This window comes from Armigeres subalbatus, chromosome 2, assembly GCF_024139115.2.
Source record: "Armigeres subalbatus isolate Guangzhou_Male chromosome 2, GZ_Asu_2, whole genome shotgun sequence".
NCBI lineage: Eukaryota > Metazoa > Arthropoda > Insecta > Diptera > Culicidae > Armigeres > Armigeres subalbatus.
The window spans coordinates 378,578,657-378,596,441 of NC_085140.1; the positions used below are offsets into that span (position 1 = coordinate 378,578,657).

The following is a 17,785-nucleotide window of genomic DNA, read 5'->3' on the forward strand; positions in this document are numbered from 1 at the left end:
TTCTTTGAATTAGGGTTCACATTATTTAGTTATATTTAAAATACATACAAACATACAAGAGAATACATGCAAACATGAAATATCACTTCCCTTTCTGGCATATAGACAATACCGGTGTCTTTCATTTGATTATCTGTTTTCCATTTGAAATACCTTTTCTGACAAGAGTGACTTTTCTTGGTTAGACAATTCCTTAATATTGTTCTATTCGAACCGATAGCACAACAGGCTATCGAAACATTGTAAATATCTGCCTATTTTTTGCAAAATAACTCTTCCATCCATTCTACTTATCGATTAACTCTATACACTTTTATACAAATTACTAATAATAAACTAACCAACAACGGATTGTTCCCCCAGAACGGCTCCTGCTGACGGTTCTCGGTGAATCTTCCTAAAACCTGGGCCCTCGTGACCTGGAGATATGATTGTGGAACGCTTGCGACGGGTATTGAGTATACGACGGTGGTCTTGCTGTAAAAAGGGGTTTCAAAATACAAAAATACAGAATTCAGTTCCATTCCATCGCGGCTTGCCCATAAATAATGCGGACATCACTGCCCACGCAAATGTGCCGTGTCCTGAGACGACAACGGTTTTGCGCGGCAGGCTGCCTAGCGTTGTCATATGATTTACTAAAGCGTTAAGTTCACAGAATGAAATATAATGTTATATACTACGCTCACAGTTGCTGCAAAGTTTTTGGCATCGATTTGTTTTTACGCTACGGTGAATGTGTGATATAGTCTTGTTTCCGTAGAGCTTTGGTATGTTTCCGGGGCTACCGACAGTACCATTGGCAAGTACTGACCAATTCTAGTGACAATACGATAGCGACAGTAGTAACACTAGCCCACTAATAGTAGCAGGTGGTAGTACTTAGTAGTAATAGTAGTAGCGGAAGTAGTAATGTACCAGCACCTCGGGGTTCGGGACTTGCCGGGAGTTCGTCTCACTCTCCACAACACTACAGAACTACAAGCAAAATGATGCAAAAGATGCACGTGTTAGTCGATACGGGTCGAATTTCTTTCGGTCTACGTTGATAAATAGGCGGATGATTGGAGAAAACCCTTTTGCGCTGATGATTGTCAATTTTACCTCTGGATCATTGGGAAAGCATATACATTGAAATAAAACACCACTGCTTTGTGCAACAAAGAAGGTCAATGTGTGATAAATAGATATTTTATTTGAATCTCTGATTTATGTGAACGTTCACAGACATAAAGATCTCTCAACAACGGTATATATGTAATATGTATTTGTATATAGAGTTAAATATAGAGCTCGTACTTTTATTATCTTTTTTCTTTTCATCTGAATTGTGAATATGAAACACATCTACAATTGCAATATCATATAAATCATCTGGCTGGCCTTATTTCTTTTTGAACCATGGAAATTGTCTTTCAGTAGTAGAATTCTTTTGTTGTTATCAATAGATGGTGTAGATGTCATAGTAATAGATCTGTTTAACTTTCATTTGATTATTGTTGATTTTTTTTTGGTTCGAAATATTATTACACACATAGATACGTTATTAGCTGCCTCATGGACATTTATTTTGATTTATTTTTGAAGGACTATGATGATATTTTAAAAAAAATGACGAATTGATGCCTGTTTGAATTTCAAATAAACCAAGGCAGAAAAAATTAAAGTAAGATACAATAGAGCTTGTATTATGCAGTCCAGTGATGCTCAGCATTTTGGGCGGTTTTTTTTTCCTTAATTTGCTTCTCTCACGATAAAAATGAGCTTTGACTATTAGTTAATACTTGGTCGAAAGCTTTTAATATGTATATCAGCTGAGGGTATTAAAATGGATATTGGTGTAAAATTTACTCCGTACGACTTAATCAAAGTAAAATTAAAGCGTATCTTTTTTATTTATTTTGAATAATTTGTTTGGAGTAATTTTAACACCGTTTTCCGTTTTAATACCCTCAGCTGATAGATATATTTAAAAGCTTTCGTCCAAGTACTAACTTGTATGGTCAAAGCTAATTTTTATTGTGTGAGAAGCAGATTAAGGAAAAAAACCCAAAATGCTGAGCATCACTTATGTAGTCTATATGATTTATCTAGGGTAACTGTTCCGTTTTCCATCTCACTGAACATATATTCATCTCATCGCAAAACAAAGAAATACAGCACCAATCTCGTCGCTTTTTTTTGCTAACACGCGTGCTCACTGATGAAAAAAAAATCACAAAAATAAGAACAATTCCTTTTCATTGCTTTGTTTTTGATGATATGGAAATAGGAGCTATGAGATGAAGTGCCCAACAGTTCCCCTACTTGATATGTATTAACGCAGCTTGAAAGAGTATGCAACTAAAACATACCATTTTTACCTGCAAAATTTCTCATTCACCATTGGCAATGGTTAGGGAAAATATAATATTATTCAGACTATATGAAAATTCTCAATTGAGAAAATGAAGAAAATATGAATCATTTCGTAGGGTATTTGTTCCATTATTAATAACATGCTCCTATATCAATAACATTCGCAAAACTTACATTTTTGGCTTAGTTTGTGTCGTTTTTTGTTGTTATCTGGCGTGCTCGCTGCCTAAAAAAATCCCAAAAATGAGAAACAAAACAATTTGCGCTCCATTTTTTTTATTTCGAATGTTACTGATTTGGGTACAGGGTATGAATTCAATGAGCAGTTCCTATACGTGATTAGACATAGTCCTCTAAATACGTCAGGATACATATCAAGTAGTGGAATAAATTGGAATATTATGGATTCGTATTCGATCAATTTGACTTGCAACGCCTTCTGCATTCGATTGAGCTCCATATCTATTTTGTCAGTGCTTAGATGTTAATGTCCAAATGCACATGTGTAAATGAATTTCAAACATTTGAAATTGATCCGATTTATGTGAGCATCAAGTAGTACGTTCTTACGAATTTTGAATTTATGATGGCATAATATACGTTTCCATCGACTCTCGAATACTTTTTAAAATGTTTTAATGTGCAAATCGAAGCACAAGCTCAATGTACCGGAACAAAAAAAGGGAAATCATACGTGCCTTTTATGGTTTTACTGAACTTCTTACGCATTAAGTTTTTAAGTTATTTTATGGAATGGAATGGTAAAGGTAGCAATGTTGATTATGTAGTCGGTTGTACTATTGGGAAATATTGCATTTTCAATCGATCTCTAAAATTCATTTTGAAATCCCCAGCTTAAAAAAAAATTAAAAAGGCTGCTCAACCGCTTGCAAATATAGGTATCATATTTCAATTTCAAACGCTAATTTTATAAACATGGATTTTCCTGATTTACTGAAGTGAATTCTTTTGTTGGAAGCAACAAAAAAAAAGATTAATAATAAAATGAAATGTAACATGTCTCCGTTGTTGGGCACTAGACTGGCCCAGGATACAAAAAGTCGTCCGATTCTACGGGGCACCCCCCAGGATTTTGCCTTTGGGTAAGAAAATCATTCTCTGAGGCACCTTTGATTGCATGCGTATGTTTTCATGGCTATTAATGAATTTCAAAGTAATCAACCAAACTATAAATAAATCAGCTAAAAACTAATTCAAACCTGTCATAAGACGAGTTTAAACAATCCCATTGAATTCCACCACTTAATTGTATCCTGACAGATACGTATTTCGACCTCAACAGTAAGGCCGTCTTCAGTGTCTTGTACTTGACTCGACTAGTCGACAAGTCGAGTCAAGTACAAGACACTGAAGACGGCCTTACTGTTGAGGTCGAAATACGTATCTGTCAGGATACAATTAAGTGGTGGAATTCAATGGGATTGTTTAAACTCGTCTTATGACAGGTGAAAACATTCCACTAAAAAGCTCAAAATAATTTTCTTATCAACTGATTCAAAGTTTATTTAGTAATAGTAGAATTTTATGTCGAATTGCTCATGGGCATGTTAACTTCATTTCCTGCAAATCTGGGCTCAATCGGGCTCTTCCATCCAATTTCATGTACGAAATAGTAACAGAGGTGTATTTTCCCATATATTTCGGCTGAAACCCCCATATTAACTTCAAATCAATTGCGCCAGCTTATGCAATGACCGATCAGGCTGAAATTTTCAGAGAATGATTATCTTACCTTAAGGCAAAATCCTGGAGGGTGCCCCGTAGAATCCGACGACTTTTTTTCTCCCCATACTAGGCTGGGCCACTCTATTGGGCACACAATATGAGAAAAGGTAAGATCCATAAATTACGTAACGCGAAAATTTGCCATTGCCACCTATGTCACTCTTTTTGTACGAAGCATATGAAAATGTTGTATGGGTCGTCACACTTCTGGTAACCCCCCTCCCCTTCTAAGCGTTACGTAATTTATGGATGTTCTCTAAGTATGGCTCACAATTTTTTAACGGAACAAATATCACTTCCTACCTTTGTAGTAATCGTCCTTTCTTTAGTTATTAGAAAATAATTGGAAATAATTATAAACCAATAAATTTAGATTTCTTCTTTTAAAAAATCAATATTCTGTCATTTTTCTTAATAATAATCAATCCAAGCACGAAAACTCGAGGGGTAGGTACAATAATATAATATTTTTGTGTTCTTATAATGTCATAGGGTAAATCCGAGATGAGATGCCACGCCTTTTTTTTAAATCGATTTTAGGAGAGCGCCCCATCTTCCCACCGGTGGTCTCTATTTTAGGTATAGCGACTTCATAAATATAATAAGTTGATAAAAGTTGCCTTCTTATTCTTCATTGGCTCTACATTTCAACTGGAACTTAGTCTGCTGTTCAACTAAGTTGGAAGCTTTTCTATGCCCGCTATTGCATGAAACTGTATTTTGTTGTAGGATTGCCAATTCGAGTTCTATCCTCCTAACTTTCCCAACAGCTCTCCTACAAGAAGACCCGAGGGAAGGCTTCCTAAAGTTTTTTCTGAAGTGTCTTCCGGAGATTTTTTTGTAAGAACATCCGGAGAAAAATTCTCCTGGGAAAGCTTGAAAAGTTTTTGTATGAAACCATGGAATAAATCGTAGGGCATACGCAAAAAAAGCATTCTCGAATTCGTGAACCAGTAAAAATACACCGTGATTCAGCTAATGGATTCGGGAACACCAGTCACGTTTTCCAGAACGTTCCAGAAAACGTGACTGTATTCCCGAATCCGTGACTGCTGTTCCCGAAAAAATACACCGTGAACTCGTTAGTTCACGAATTCATGAACGCTTTTTTTGCGTGCAATCCCATTAAAAAATACTTAGTATACGAGAAAGGCTAAAAACTAAAACAATTCTGAGGGAAGCTGGAAGTACTTCAACAGAAAGATACAGCAGTTTTCTTGAGAGAACTGCTGCAAAGATTTGTGAAGGAACTAAAAGATTTATGGGGGGGTACTCCCGGCGAAATCTCCCAGAGATTCCTAAATGAATATGCAAGGAAAATCCTGAATGAATAAATGAAAAAAACAGAGAAACTTGCGGAAGAATTTCGGAGGAACTCCTGGAAGAACATACTTCTCAATTAAAAAAGGAAGCTTTTGAGGTATTCCTAGAAGACCTTCCCCTAACTATTGGAGTAATTTGCAAAAGAAAAATCTTTTTTACTTTTCACGAAAAATCTTTGAATATAGTGCGCTGGTGCGCATCGCTCCTCGTTGTAGCTGATCCATTATTGTGATCACTTCTTCGTGAATCGAACATATCAACACTGGTGGAGTTAAACTGGGGCACGTTACCAAACAAATTGAATATTTTCCTTGCTATTTAATAATACCTATGCCATAGTTGTTCCAAAAAAACACAGCAGATTTTCCGAAAAATATTATCAATATCAAAGTGACGTTTCACAAAATAGCAACCCAGTGCGGGGCGCTAAATTTGGAAAGTCGCGGTTAAGGTGCGTTCTTATTTTATATTCCCGTTTAGATACCATCGGTGTAACAGTGGGTACAGGACCCGGAAATAGCGATACGACCCCAGACGAGGACTCCCGTGAAGATGCTCTTATTGTTTTTGATAGTTTAGGGATCCTACTAGATAGTGTGGTGTATCGATGTGGCCGGAGAAATCACACCAATCGTTAACAAAAAAAATCCCAATTGATCTAAAGTGACGCTAGCGAAACATGGTGTGTATCAGTGGACTCACAGCACTGCAGTGACGGCTGCAGGTGGTCATCAACAGATGCCGTCGGTATTTAATTCGGGCCTGGTGGCCTTACAACTGGATCTCAAACAACGAGCTCCATCATTGTTGTCACCAGAGGTCGATAGCAACAGAAATTCGGAATCGGAAGTGGGGCTGGGTAGACCACACTCTATGTAGGGGCGGAAACGAAATCTGTAAACAAGCATTAGACTGGAACCCAGCGGTACATCGCAGCAGAGGCAGACCCAGAGGCTCATGGCGGCGAAACCTCAATAAAGAAATAAAAGAAGTCGACCGGAATCTAACCTGGAAACAGGATAAAGTGGATGGAGATTTTTCAAATTGGCCCCTTTGCACCACCTGAGGTGTATAGAACCCATAACTAACTAAATCACAAATCATATCGGACATCCTTCAACAGATGTACGTATCAGGTACGTATGAATTCTTATAAAATGATTACCGTTTTCCTTTTACAAAACAAAATATGACAAGTGAGTTAAAAAGCTGCTTAGTGCGGTTTGGCAGAACCCCGACCATGTGACTTGCTGCACCGCGGGATGGACGGCAGACCCTGGATGGAGGGTTTCATGATGGGTATACCAAGGATGTTATAGATCATTTAGTAATTCGCGTTCGATCATTTAGTAGTTTGTCAATAACTCATTCCAGAAGCTGAATTTCAAAATGTGTTGTATGGTGGACTCCTAGTGCGAAGGTTTTTCTACAACTCTGCCAAATAGCTCGTTGTTTGAATTCCACTAGTATCCGAGTTATAGCTATAGTATCAGTAACTTATACTAAATGATTACAAAATTCCAATCATTTAGTTTAAGCTACTGCAACTAGCGCTATAACTTCGTCATTAGTGGAATTCTAACAACAATCCATTAGGCAGAGTTGTAGAAAAACCTTCGCACTAGAAGTCCACCATACAACACATTTTGAAATTCAGCTTCTGTAATGAGTTATTGACAAACTACTAAATGATCGAACGCAAATTACTAAATGATCGATAACATCCTTGGGGTATACTTCGAGCGACCATGAGGAAGTACGGTTGATGGTCAACTTTACCCCCAAACAAGGCGGGACAATACAGTTGACCTATAATGGCGTTCCTCGCAGTTCAACCTGGAACTGTTAGAGGAATCAATACGATGGGAAAATCTGATTTTTGGCCTGAGCGGTGACGAGTTATCCGATGTCCTAACACGAGTATGTGACGTTACAATACCAAGTAGGAGTAAGCCAACCGGTAACCGCCAACCGGTTTATTGGTGGATGAACACAATTGCTGATCTTCGTCGCACCTGTCTTAAAACTAAAACAAAAGAAGATTAGAGTAGAGTGGGGCAAGAGTGCGCGTGGGGTAAGAGTACGTTTTCGATTTTTTGAAGTAATAAAAAAAGATAAACTAGCAGCACTGCATCAGTTTGACAGGTATTCTGGCCAACTATTATCATGTGTAATTGTAAACGATTTGAATAAACAACAAGGGAGATATGGAGTTAGATAACTTTTTGGTCATTTTGCTAAAAATAATTGGATTTCTGCAACTAGTATTTCATTACCATATATACGTTCAATCAGGTGAACATTATACCATTTCGATAACCTATTGTATAGAGTACTTTATGGTACAGAACACCAATCCGGTTGGTTTTCCAAGAAGTCAAAACCATTACTTGAATAATTTCTGGGACTGTGGGGTAAAAGTACGCAGAAACCGGTGGGGCAAAAGTACGCATATGAATCTTCAAGTTATGATGTCAAACCCGTATCTCCGGCCGAAACAAGACTTCTTCCAAAGCGTAAAGATCCACAACTAAGAAAAAAGGGGCAGAATTTGAAATTATCACAAGTTTTTAGGATAAGTTGAAGTAATTCGGTGTTAGAAAGGACTTAGCGAACAAAGCACTGAAGCGAAATAATGAAATTGTATTAGGACTTATTGTACACCTAAACATAGTACGAAAACACAATTTCATCTAAATGATAATTTCATTTAATCGAAAGAAACATTCATAAAACGTTTAGCTGGGAGGGATTGCAAGATGTGTGACGATCCATATAATTTTTAGAGGATTCATACAAATAGTGTCAGATAGGGGGGGGGGGAGGAGGGGTGATGAAATCTCCAAACTTTACGTTACGTGATTGGTGGACTTTCTTTAAGGGAAATGCCTTTGTATACGCCACGCGAAACCTGATATATATTTTTACCTCTGTAGTTTTTTGTATATATCAAAAACAATGGTTTTCGTATGAAAGTGCACATTTTTAGAACCCCTCCCTTTAAGAGTTACGTAATCTTTAAACATTCCCTAATATATGCTCATTAAACATCAATTAAATGTTATTAACTCTTATTTGCGTTAATATATACTTAAAGCACATGATTGGATAAATGCGTACTCTTACCCCACCCGATGCGCACTTTTACCCCACCGGTGGGGTAAGAGTGCGTTTTTCACTTGTCTTGCAATAAGGGTTCTACTAAAACGAATCTCTATAATTTCAATATTTTTTCCACTGGGTAACATAAAGGAAGAGTATATGAATCATCGACACTGATTTGATATGCAGAAGCTTGCTTCATAAGGGCCACATGATCGATTGAAAACTAAGTGCGTACTCTTGCCCCACTCTACTCTACGACGTGCTAGAATGAATGTGGAAAGACTCCAGGTGTTCAAGGTAGAGAGCAGAGCTCTAAACTACGAGATCAAAGAGCTTTGAGGAGTTGTGTAGGATGACATACAGGATAATGATGGCTAGGACTTATAGCACACCTTCTTTAATTTTCCCGGAGATGGTGATACCGCTAGTGACTAACGACGAGCTTATGGTCTCTGCAAGAGTACTTAAGATAAACAAGGCTCAAGGTCCTGATGGAATCCCAACATCCTTAAACATGCAAATATCCAAGGTCGCCTGGATTTTTTTAGCAGGATTCTCCTCTCAATCTGTTGCAATATATTGATCTTTGTATTTTACATTATCCATTTCACTCTATTTCGAGAAAAGAACAAAAAACTGTTTTTGAATAAATTCGCTCCGAATCTTTCGATTTCTTTGATACTTAGATACCTAGTTTTAAGCAAAACTCAACAGCGTGGGGCACTTCCAGTTCGAAAACTGCAGGCACTACTCCATAATTGCTCTGTAAAGTGCGTGTATGTACTTATGTAGTTCCTCAATCAAATAAAAAAACTGATTGATCCACTTAGCGGTATTTGTGCCGTTCTCGTATATTAGGTATACTGAAAAAATGAGTGAAAATTTCTTAGCGTGTTTTTTTTGTATATAAATTGTATTTTGGCCATAACTTTTGATCCCATAGTCCGATCTGGCCAATTTTCAATAGGAAAGAATGGCACAGGATTTCCCGTAGTTATTGCAAACAGATCGGATCAAGATAAGTGCCTGAGTGAGTTTTATTTTGTGCACACACATACAGACACACATACACACAGACAGTCATCATCTCAATTCGTCGAGCTGACTCGATTGGTATATAACACTATAGGTTTCCGGACCTTCTGTCAAAATTGTCTTGGGAGTGAATATATAACCTTTTCGTTACACCTTGGTGTACGAGAAAAGCAAAAATCATAAATTTCTGAACAAATTTCATTTTTTCGTATTTTGTGCCAGAATACGAGATTCAAAATATATAAAAAAATCCTTGTCAAAAATGTCACATATGCAGCGTCTCAAACATTCATTTGTGCCAATAAATCTGTTCTACCAGATCACTAAAGTGCGGCATCTATACCGACCAGTGGTGGAAATACTCGCTTCACGAGTAAGAAAAGAGTGTAATTGGGCCTACCAAAAATGCCACACTCGCGCGAACCTACTGCCTGCATTTTTCTGGCGCTTGCTTTGTTCGCGAGTACGGGCAGAGCAGAAACAAAAAGCAGTGCAGTGTTTTGTTCGGGAGTAAAAATCACGGTCGTGAGTATTTGTGATTACTTCGAATACAATGGATAAATTTGACTTGACATAAACACAATAACAATAAACAATTGTGTTCTTGCTCGAACATCAGTGAGAAACATGTTCCGATGTTGTTTTATGACTTAAATGGCAAATGGAAAATAACCCGAATGACTCGCGAAGCTTCACGAACATTTTTCGGGGTTCTTTTTTTTTGTTTTCTCTGCGAGTAGTAGGTAGGCAAGAAAAAGGCAAAACAAATGTTTGCGAGTCTTTTGCAGTGCCTACTTCTCGTTTTGTGAGTAAGGTTCGAAGATTTCCACCACTGATACCGACGCAGCATCTCACCCGGATTTACCCCATACGATTTTTACCTTAGCCAAAATCGTATAAGAAATTATTAAGCCACAACCAATATTATCTTTTTGTACCAACCCCTTTGATCATAATCAAAGGGCAACTAAATGTCATCTAGTAGTTGGAGATTCGTTTCTTGGACATATTTTAGGTTATGCTTTCTAAATATCTTATGCCAATATATGTTCGAATATTACAATATACTGCCTTTTAATCCATCACAACACCCAATATTAAATATATTCCAAATACAGCAATACATTTATTCGGGACGCACGCTGTCGGGATGTCTTCATTTACATTCAATCTCAAGTAAATCGATTTAAAACTAATTCCTGTTTCTAGACATTGGGTATTTTGTGTTCCTAAAAGTGGGCCACGTGTAAAACATGCCCTGTAATTCATAAATAATATATAACCTAAATGAATCCTCAACATGCTACATGGATAATTCGACACAAAACCAAATGAAAATTTGAATAAAACATACACACATGGTTCACCAAGATACTGAACCTATATAAATATACAATCCTATCTCTTTGGTCACTTCTGTCAGTCTTGGAATGGGAACATTCATTTCAGACGCTTGATGAGGGCACAGGGGTAAAACTTACTTCACTAGATAGTCTCTTCCAGTACGGATTGTGGAGCTTGTTATGCATATTACGTGACATTATTATTTTTTCTTGTGTAGACTTTTCTTATATATTGTCTTATGTGTAAAAAGGATAAAAATACATCGAAATAGCTCACATCAAATTTGCTTTTTCATTGCTTTTATGCACATTTGCGTAATAATTGTTGATCCATACTAAATAAGAGAAGAAACCAAATGATTATTTTGTCAAACATAGTTGTTTGGATATTGAATCTTTTATATTCGTAATTTCTGATATCTTGAATTTGACAACAAGTTAGAATGCAGCATTCGCAAATCAATCTGGGTATAAATTCACAAATTAAGGTACAGTAGGTAAATGGTAAGTGAAAACATGTCTGGTCAAGTTTGGTGCAAGTTGGTTGATGGCACACTTTTATTGATATTTAGGGTGCAGAAGACATAACAAATACTTCCCTAGTGCATTGATAAGTTTCTCTCTAAAAAGAGCGAATGTTCGTTGAAAATACTACTTTAGGGTTTGGCGCACACCTGTAGTAGTAGTACACCGCATCCCCTGCTGTGCAGGCGAACTGGTCTGCCCATGCTGGAAAGCAGATTGGTGCATGGTGCCTTCAATCCTTCGAAGGTACCAATAAAAACTGTCACTGTCCAATGCTTGTTGCCAACGTTATTTAGTCATTTAGATTCGAACATTTTGCAGTTTGTCAATAACGCATTTCAGAGGCTTAAGCTCAAAATGCGTTTGTATGGTAGATTTTTAACGCGACATTTTTTCTACAACTATGCCTAACATTTCGTTGTTTGAATTCCACTAATTACGGAGTTGAAGCGCTAGTTGCAGTAACTTATACTACATGATAACCAAATTTAAATCAAATCTTCGAACTAAACTACTGTCTTGCCAAACATAACACAGTCATTCTTTCATTTATGAATTTTAATGTCTACTCTACTGTAAAATCGAATGAATCTCCGGTTACTCCTGATTGAACTCACTATGTTTTTGATAAAATATACTTTATACAGAAGTGTATAAATATTCTATAAAAATAGTACGAAGTCATTTAATCATCCGATTACAACACAAACAGTTCAAAATAGTTTTTTTTTGTGAAGATACGAAAATAATCAAATTGATTTGCGAATGTCTGCATTATTTACGCGACTTATAAACATTTCAATTTAGCTCCCGAAGGATCAATCACAACAAGTTAAAGAAAATACTACAAACGCAACTATGACCTGTTTTGATTGTTAAAATCTTGTAAATTATCCTACATTGAATACCACTTTGTGTGTGTGTGTTATTGTTAAATTCATATGACAATAAGTATTTGGCAACGATGGAAGTTGCTATCGATGCGCTAATAATGCGGTAATATACGCTGCAAGTGGGTATTACGTGTTTCTTTTATTTATATGCTATGGCAGACATTTAAACTTCGGTCGACAGGGTTTCAGTGACGTCACACTCCACCGATTCGCTGTCGTCGTCCACCGAAGTCTCCACAAGAAGCTCTAAAATGATACACACATTTTATTCGATGGTCTTATCTACGTTAGCATGCCTAGTGCGTGCTACCGAATATCATGCATAACGGCAGGTGTTTGGGGGAGAATTATAGAATGTGCAAAAGAATCACAGACATTTCTTGGGTAATAATCTTAGAAATTTAACTTAAATTCAACATTCTCCTATGTCCTAAGAGAATATTTAAAAATATTATAAACTTAACTAACGTAACGTGGTAGAGAAGGAAAAAAAGTATCCAGCATCGCAGGCAATTGACAATCATTCGCAAAAGGATTAACACAATCTCCAACCTGATGAGGTTTTTCATCGATTAGCTAAGACAAGCATGCATGGACCAACAAATTAGATGTAACAACAGATACTAAAAGTCACAAAACGACTTACCGGGAGCTGCATTGTTGATGACGGTCACCGAACTGCTCTCAATTGAAAGATCTATACTTGGCGGCAACGGTGGTGGCTGTTGAACAGATTCGATTGCTAGCGGCATCACCCCGCTAGTTTCATGCAACCTAGCAGGAATGGCGGGCGGCAGATTGCTGTTGGGCCCGGTGTGGGTGCTGTTCGAGCTTCCGGTGCCGGCATTTCCCGTGTACATCGGCGAAATTGAGTTAACTCCCGGGGGAACGTAAGTAGGGGTAATGGGCGAGATTCCTACGGCAGCTATGATGCGGGAAGAGGAACCAAAGTTCTGGTGGGGGGTTGGGTAGGATGATATGACCGTGCTGTTGCCAGTGATGCGTCGATGTGCAGCTTGCGCTACGAATAGAAATTAAATTCACATTAGAGAGCTATATGCATGCTGCTATTATTTGTAAAACAAATTGTAAAACAATGATTGCTAAATTGCATAAATCGCGGAATAACTATTGGAATAGTTATAGGAGAGGATGGAGCAGAATGAGCATCCCCAATTAACTTCAAATGGAGCAAGATAAGCACTTTTTTGTTTTTCAAGAGGTTAAAATAATTTAAATGATTTTTGCAAGTTAACATATAGTTATACAATTCGTTATAAGTCCATAAGCTAAATATGTTATTACCATAGTTCGGTGGACTGCGGAATGAGCTACTCTCCGGTGGAAGATCCATCGGCGGTGGCAGTTGACTAGTAGAGTCCACGGAACTTTCCAATATCCGACTGGACATGACCGAGGGCCGTCCGTTCGGGTACATCGACATGGTGGCATTATAGTTGGGTGGAGTAGGATGCATGTTGGATAAGTGAATTCCGCTGGAAACCGCATAACTCGGATGAGTATTCGGATATTGATGTTGTGGACCGACGCCAACGCCGCCGGTTCCACCACCGGTACCACTACCTATGCAGCACTGGCTATTGCTTGAAGCATGCGAAGGACTAATCGAGATACCCGCATGATGATGATACGGTGTGTGATGGGTATGGTGGAAATGGGACAAATTGTTATGATGCGTAAGCTGACTATGATGGTGGATGTTGTTCAATGGGGGCGGCAGCACTGCACCTACCGATGGATGTCGTGGTTGATGGGGTCGAGTTTTGGTTTGTTCTGAGAGGGAGAGCAGTTTCTTCACTGCTTGTGGGGATGCGGCGCCAAATTTTGGTGCTCCACTATTACCACTGCCGGAGCTTCCAATCGAAAGACTACTCATGCCAATACCAAGTGCCCCTTTCTTGCCCTCACTAGTGGAACTAGTACTCGATGTAGTAGAGAGCGTTGGCGAAGGGTATCGTTTTCTCACCTGTACGTTGTTTGGTGTACTTCCTCCCTGTTGTTCACACTCGAGCGACAATTTGTGTAGTTCATCCTCATCAGTGATCACTTTCATATTATTCAGGTATGCCTTCACCCTCCTTACCATTTGGGCTTCTTCAAACATCTTTTTGGGAATGGGAGCAGCCGTTGACTTTTTCCTACGTTTTACCGTCTGACTATGGAATGCAAGTGGAGGAGGCATCATCAGATTTCCACTGGATGGAACAGACATTTGATTCAGTGCAACCATAGCTGAGCTCGGTGGCTGACATTTCAACTCTAACATAGTAAGTATGTCGTAGGGAGAATTGCACATCTGCAGTAACGTTCTGACTTCTTTTGAAATCATCCGTAGCTTTTCAAAATTGATTAAACTTTCGATTTTTGAATCGTTTCCCAGATGAATAAATGTTAAATCCTTTTTCACTACGGGGTAGAATGGAATGACTGGATGCTGGGCGTTGAGTTCCGTTTGAATTAATTGTCGATATTTTGACATATTCCGAGATGGGTCCATCAGCTCCTGTAGGTCATTGAATAGCTTCTGATATTTGGAAGGTAACTTCTCCCACGTTTGCCTCAACCGCGATACTGCGGCATGCCCTAATCCACTAATTATTGCAAATAAACTATTGAAATTTTTACACTCCTTACAATGTCGCGCAATCTTTATAAACTGTTTGATAATCTTGCATCTTCTCATCAAGTTATGCTCACTACAAACTTCCGTCACGACCCAAAACATTTCCCTATTGACTAGTTCGGCAAATTTCAACAACATAGGCTTACCATAGCGACTCTTCAAGCTGAACAAATCGTCTATGTACTCGGTTGATTCGATCTGTCGGAATATTGAGAAATCTTGCAGTGTCAACTGAATTGCCAGTTCGTTTGCATTCAGCTGCAGAAAATGTACCGCACTCTCACGGATTAGTTCCGGTGCGACGTCGTCAGGTACCAGAGTTTCGGTGATTCCATTCGTCTTCAGGTAATACCTCGAACTTAAACCAATTCGCTCTGCGAGATTCTGCAGCTGATCCGGCAGCCGCCGTTGCTTGATCATTCCACCTTCTCCTACACTCACTTCACAGAGCGAAAAATTCGAGCTAGGATCGTGTATACCGAACTCTTGCAACGCTAGCATAACCACCTCATGCGCCGTGGTTTCCTTATGAACTAATAAATATTTGCACGTTTGATCAGATTTGTATACTTTGAGAATGTGTTCAGGGAAATCACTAGCCCTGAGCTCCTCGTAGTATAGCGTGCCACTTTTTGGAATGATTGCTTCAGTCGAGAGCGTTTTGGCAGGCGTTTGAGGATGTTCCCTAAGATCAGGATTGCTCTGATATGTAGATGTAGGGGGAGTCTCGTCCGAATCAGCGGTGGTGATTGAAGATGTCGATATGGATGACGCTTGGGACGAAAAATTAACGCTGATTCCGGATGACCGATCACTACTATCATAGTTGGTGCTGCTATTGTTATTGTTGTTGCTATTATTGTTGATGCTATCATCTTGTAAAACCAAATTTTTCGGCAACAAATTCATTTTGATAAGGGCTTTTTGGAGGCGTTTCTTACCGCCTAAGGTCATGAAGCTACCCTTATTGTTGTTCATGTGCGACGAAGATGGAGTTGACGCGCCGGAATCTTTGCGTCCGTATTCATCTCGCACCGGCAGTGGCATAAGGAACTGGGGAGTCGGCATAAAGCCCGCCTTATCAACCAAATCAAGAGACTTTTGAGATTGTAGCAAATCTGCTCGTAATCCTTTCTTTAGGTCAATTTTCATTTTACCGGAGTCACCATCAGCATTGGAAAGCATCCCTTTGAATGCCCACAAGTTGCTTTTCACTGTAATGCTCAGATGAGTTGTACCCATCAATAGCTCTAAAGCTCGTGTACATGTGATATGTTCAAAATTCTGTCCATTCACTTCCAGTATTTGATCTCCTCGTTTCAAGCCAACATCGTATGCCTTGGTTTTCGGTTCCACTCTGGTGATGAAAATTCCTCCGGGCCCTCCAGAAATTTGGAAATTCAAATCTTCATCCCGAGAGCTCCTCGCCAACGTGACATTCCTTTCCCTTGCATTATGCTGAGCGTAGACATGTAATAACCGTAATTGTTCAAGCATATTTTTCTTTTCCAATGCGGACTCGAATATTTCCAAGAATTCCATCATTTGTGGATCGGTATCGAAATCAGTAAAATGATTATTCACCCATAGAAGTACTACCCTCGTAACACGATCACAAATGTCGTTCGCCGAAGCCTGGTGCATTGCATCAATAAGATCATTTCCATCATCAGTCGCATCAACATTGAACCATTTCAGAAGCTGTTTCGAAACATCAATAGGATCACTAATAAACGTGCGAAACGTCAAAAGGAAATCTTCTACATAATTTTGATCTGTCTGTGTAGTATCTTCAATCAACTGTTGCGTTAACCGATCTACTGTGCCTCGGATGACAACGTATCCCTTGCGTGATCCATTTTCTCCTGCACTGTTCCTTAGTTCTGCCACCATTACCACTTGACCATCTTCTTCTATTTTCCTAATATTATCCTCTCCTTGATGTTGAATCCGATAGTAGTCTGTCTGAGTGATGCACACAAACTGACAATCATCACATTTTGTTCGCATAATTCCTCGATGATAAAGCTTATCCATTGTCGGTAAAATGCCAAAACTATCCCCTATATGCAGATATTCTATCTCTCCATTGGCATGCTCGATCTCAACGTGGCCATTGATAAGCACGCTCCACGAATCCAATTCCTCCCCATCATTCATCACAATAGTCCCGGCTTTTTCGACCACGGCGAACACCATAACCGAGCACAGTGCTCGCCTCACGGCAAATGTCATATTAGTGAACGCTTTCAGCTTTTGCGTAAACTCAAGCAATATTTCGATATCATCCATCGTACGATCGCTCGGATCCTTTTCCAAACATTCGCGCACGGTATCTCGTACACTCAAGCTCTGCGAAACGTAACAAAAAACAGACAAACAAGGAAACAATGAACATAACATTACCACGGAATAAAAGCAGCACGGTTTGGGAGCCAGCGTTTCGCTATTATGAACTTACATCGATGCTCTCGGCGATGTCCTCCTCGTCGGAGTCCACTACCGATTCCACCAATCCGGAGAGGTCGACCTCGTCCGAATCGAGCGAAGAGCTCGTGACGGACGTCATCGTTTCCGCCTGACTGGTATCACTGGAATGCGACAGGCGATTGCCTTTGTCATACAATTCCGGCGGTAAGCCGGAAGTAAGCTGCAACGAAGAAAAAGGAAAAATGCATTAGGATGGTAACATTTATAAGGAAGTCCTTCGTAGCTTAGAGGGGGCAACATCTGTCTAGCGTACTTGGTTTCGTGGGATCAAACCCCCATCGAAGGGAGCGGTTAACCCCCAATACTTTTTCCAAACTAAATCT

At 39.0% G+C, this 17,785-nt stretch overlaps 1 protein-coding gene across 9 annotated transcripts in view; it reads right to left on the reverse strand.

Moving 5' to 3' along the window:
• LOC134213129 (rap guanine nucleotide exchange factor 2) overlaps nt 1-17,785 on the reverse strand; it is an 83,062-nt gene continuing 65,277 nt past the window's right edge. For 7 of the 9 annotated variants that reach the window (XM_062691763.1, XM_062691762.1, XM_062691759.1 and 4 more), the window contains 4 exons: nt 17,434-17,622; nt 13,634-17,324; nt 12,975-13,349; nt 11,991-12,574 (listed from right to left, as the gene is read on the reverse strand). In XM_062691763.1, the coding sequence (XP_062547747.1) occupies nt 12,492-12,574; nt 12,975-13,349; nt 13,634-17,324; nt 17,434-17,622 (4,338 nt within the window). In that variant the 3' untranslated portion in view covers nt 11,991-12,491. The other 2 variants (XM_062691766.1, XM_062691767.1) reach the window with 2 other exon arrangements.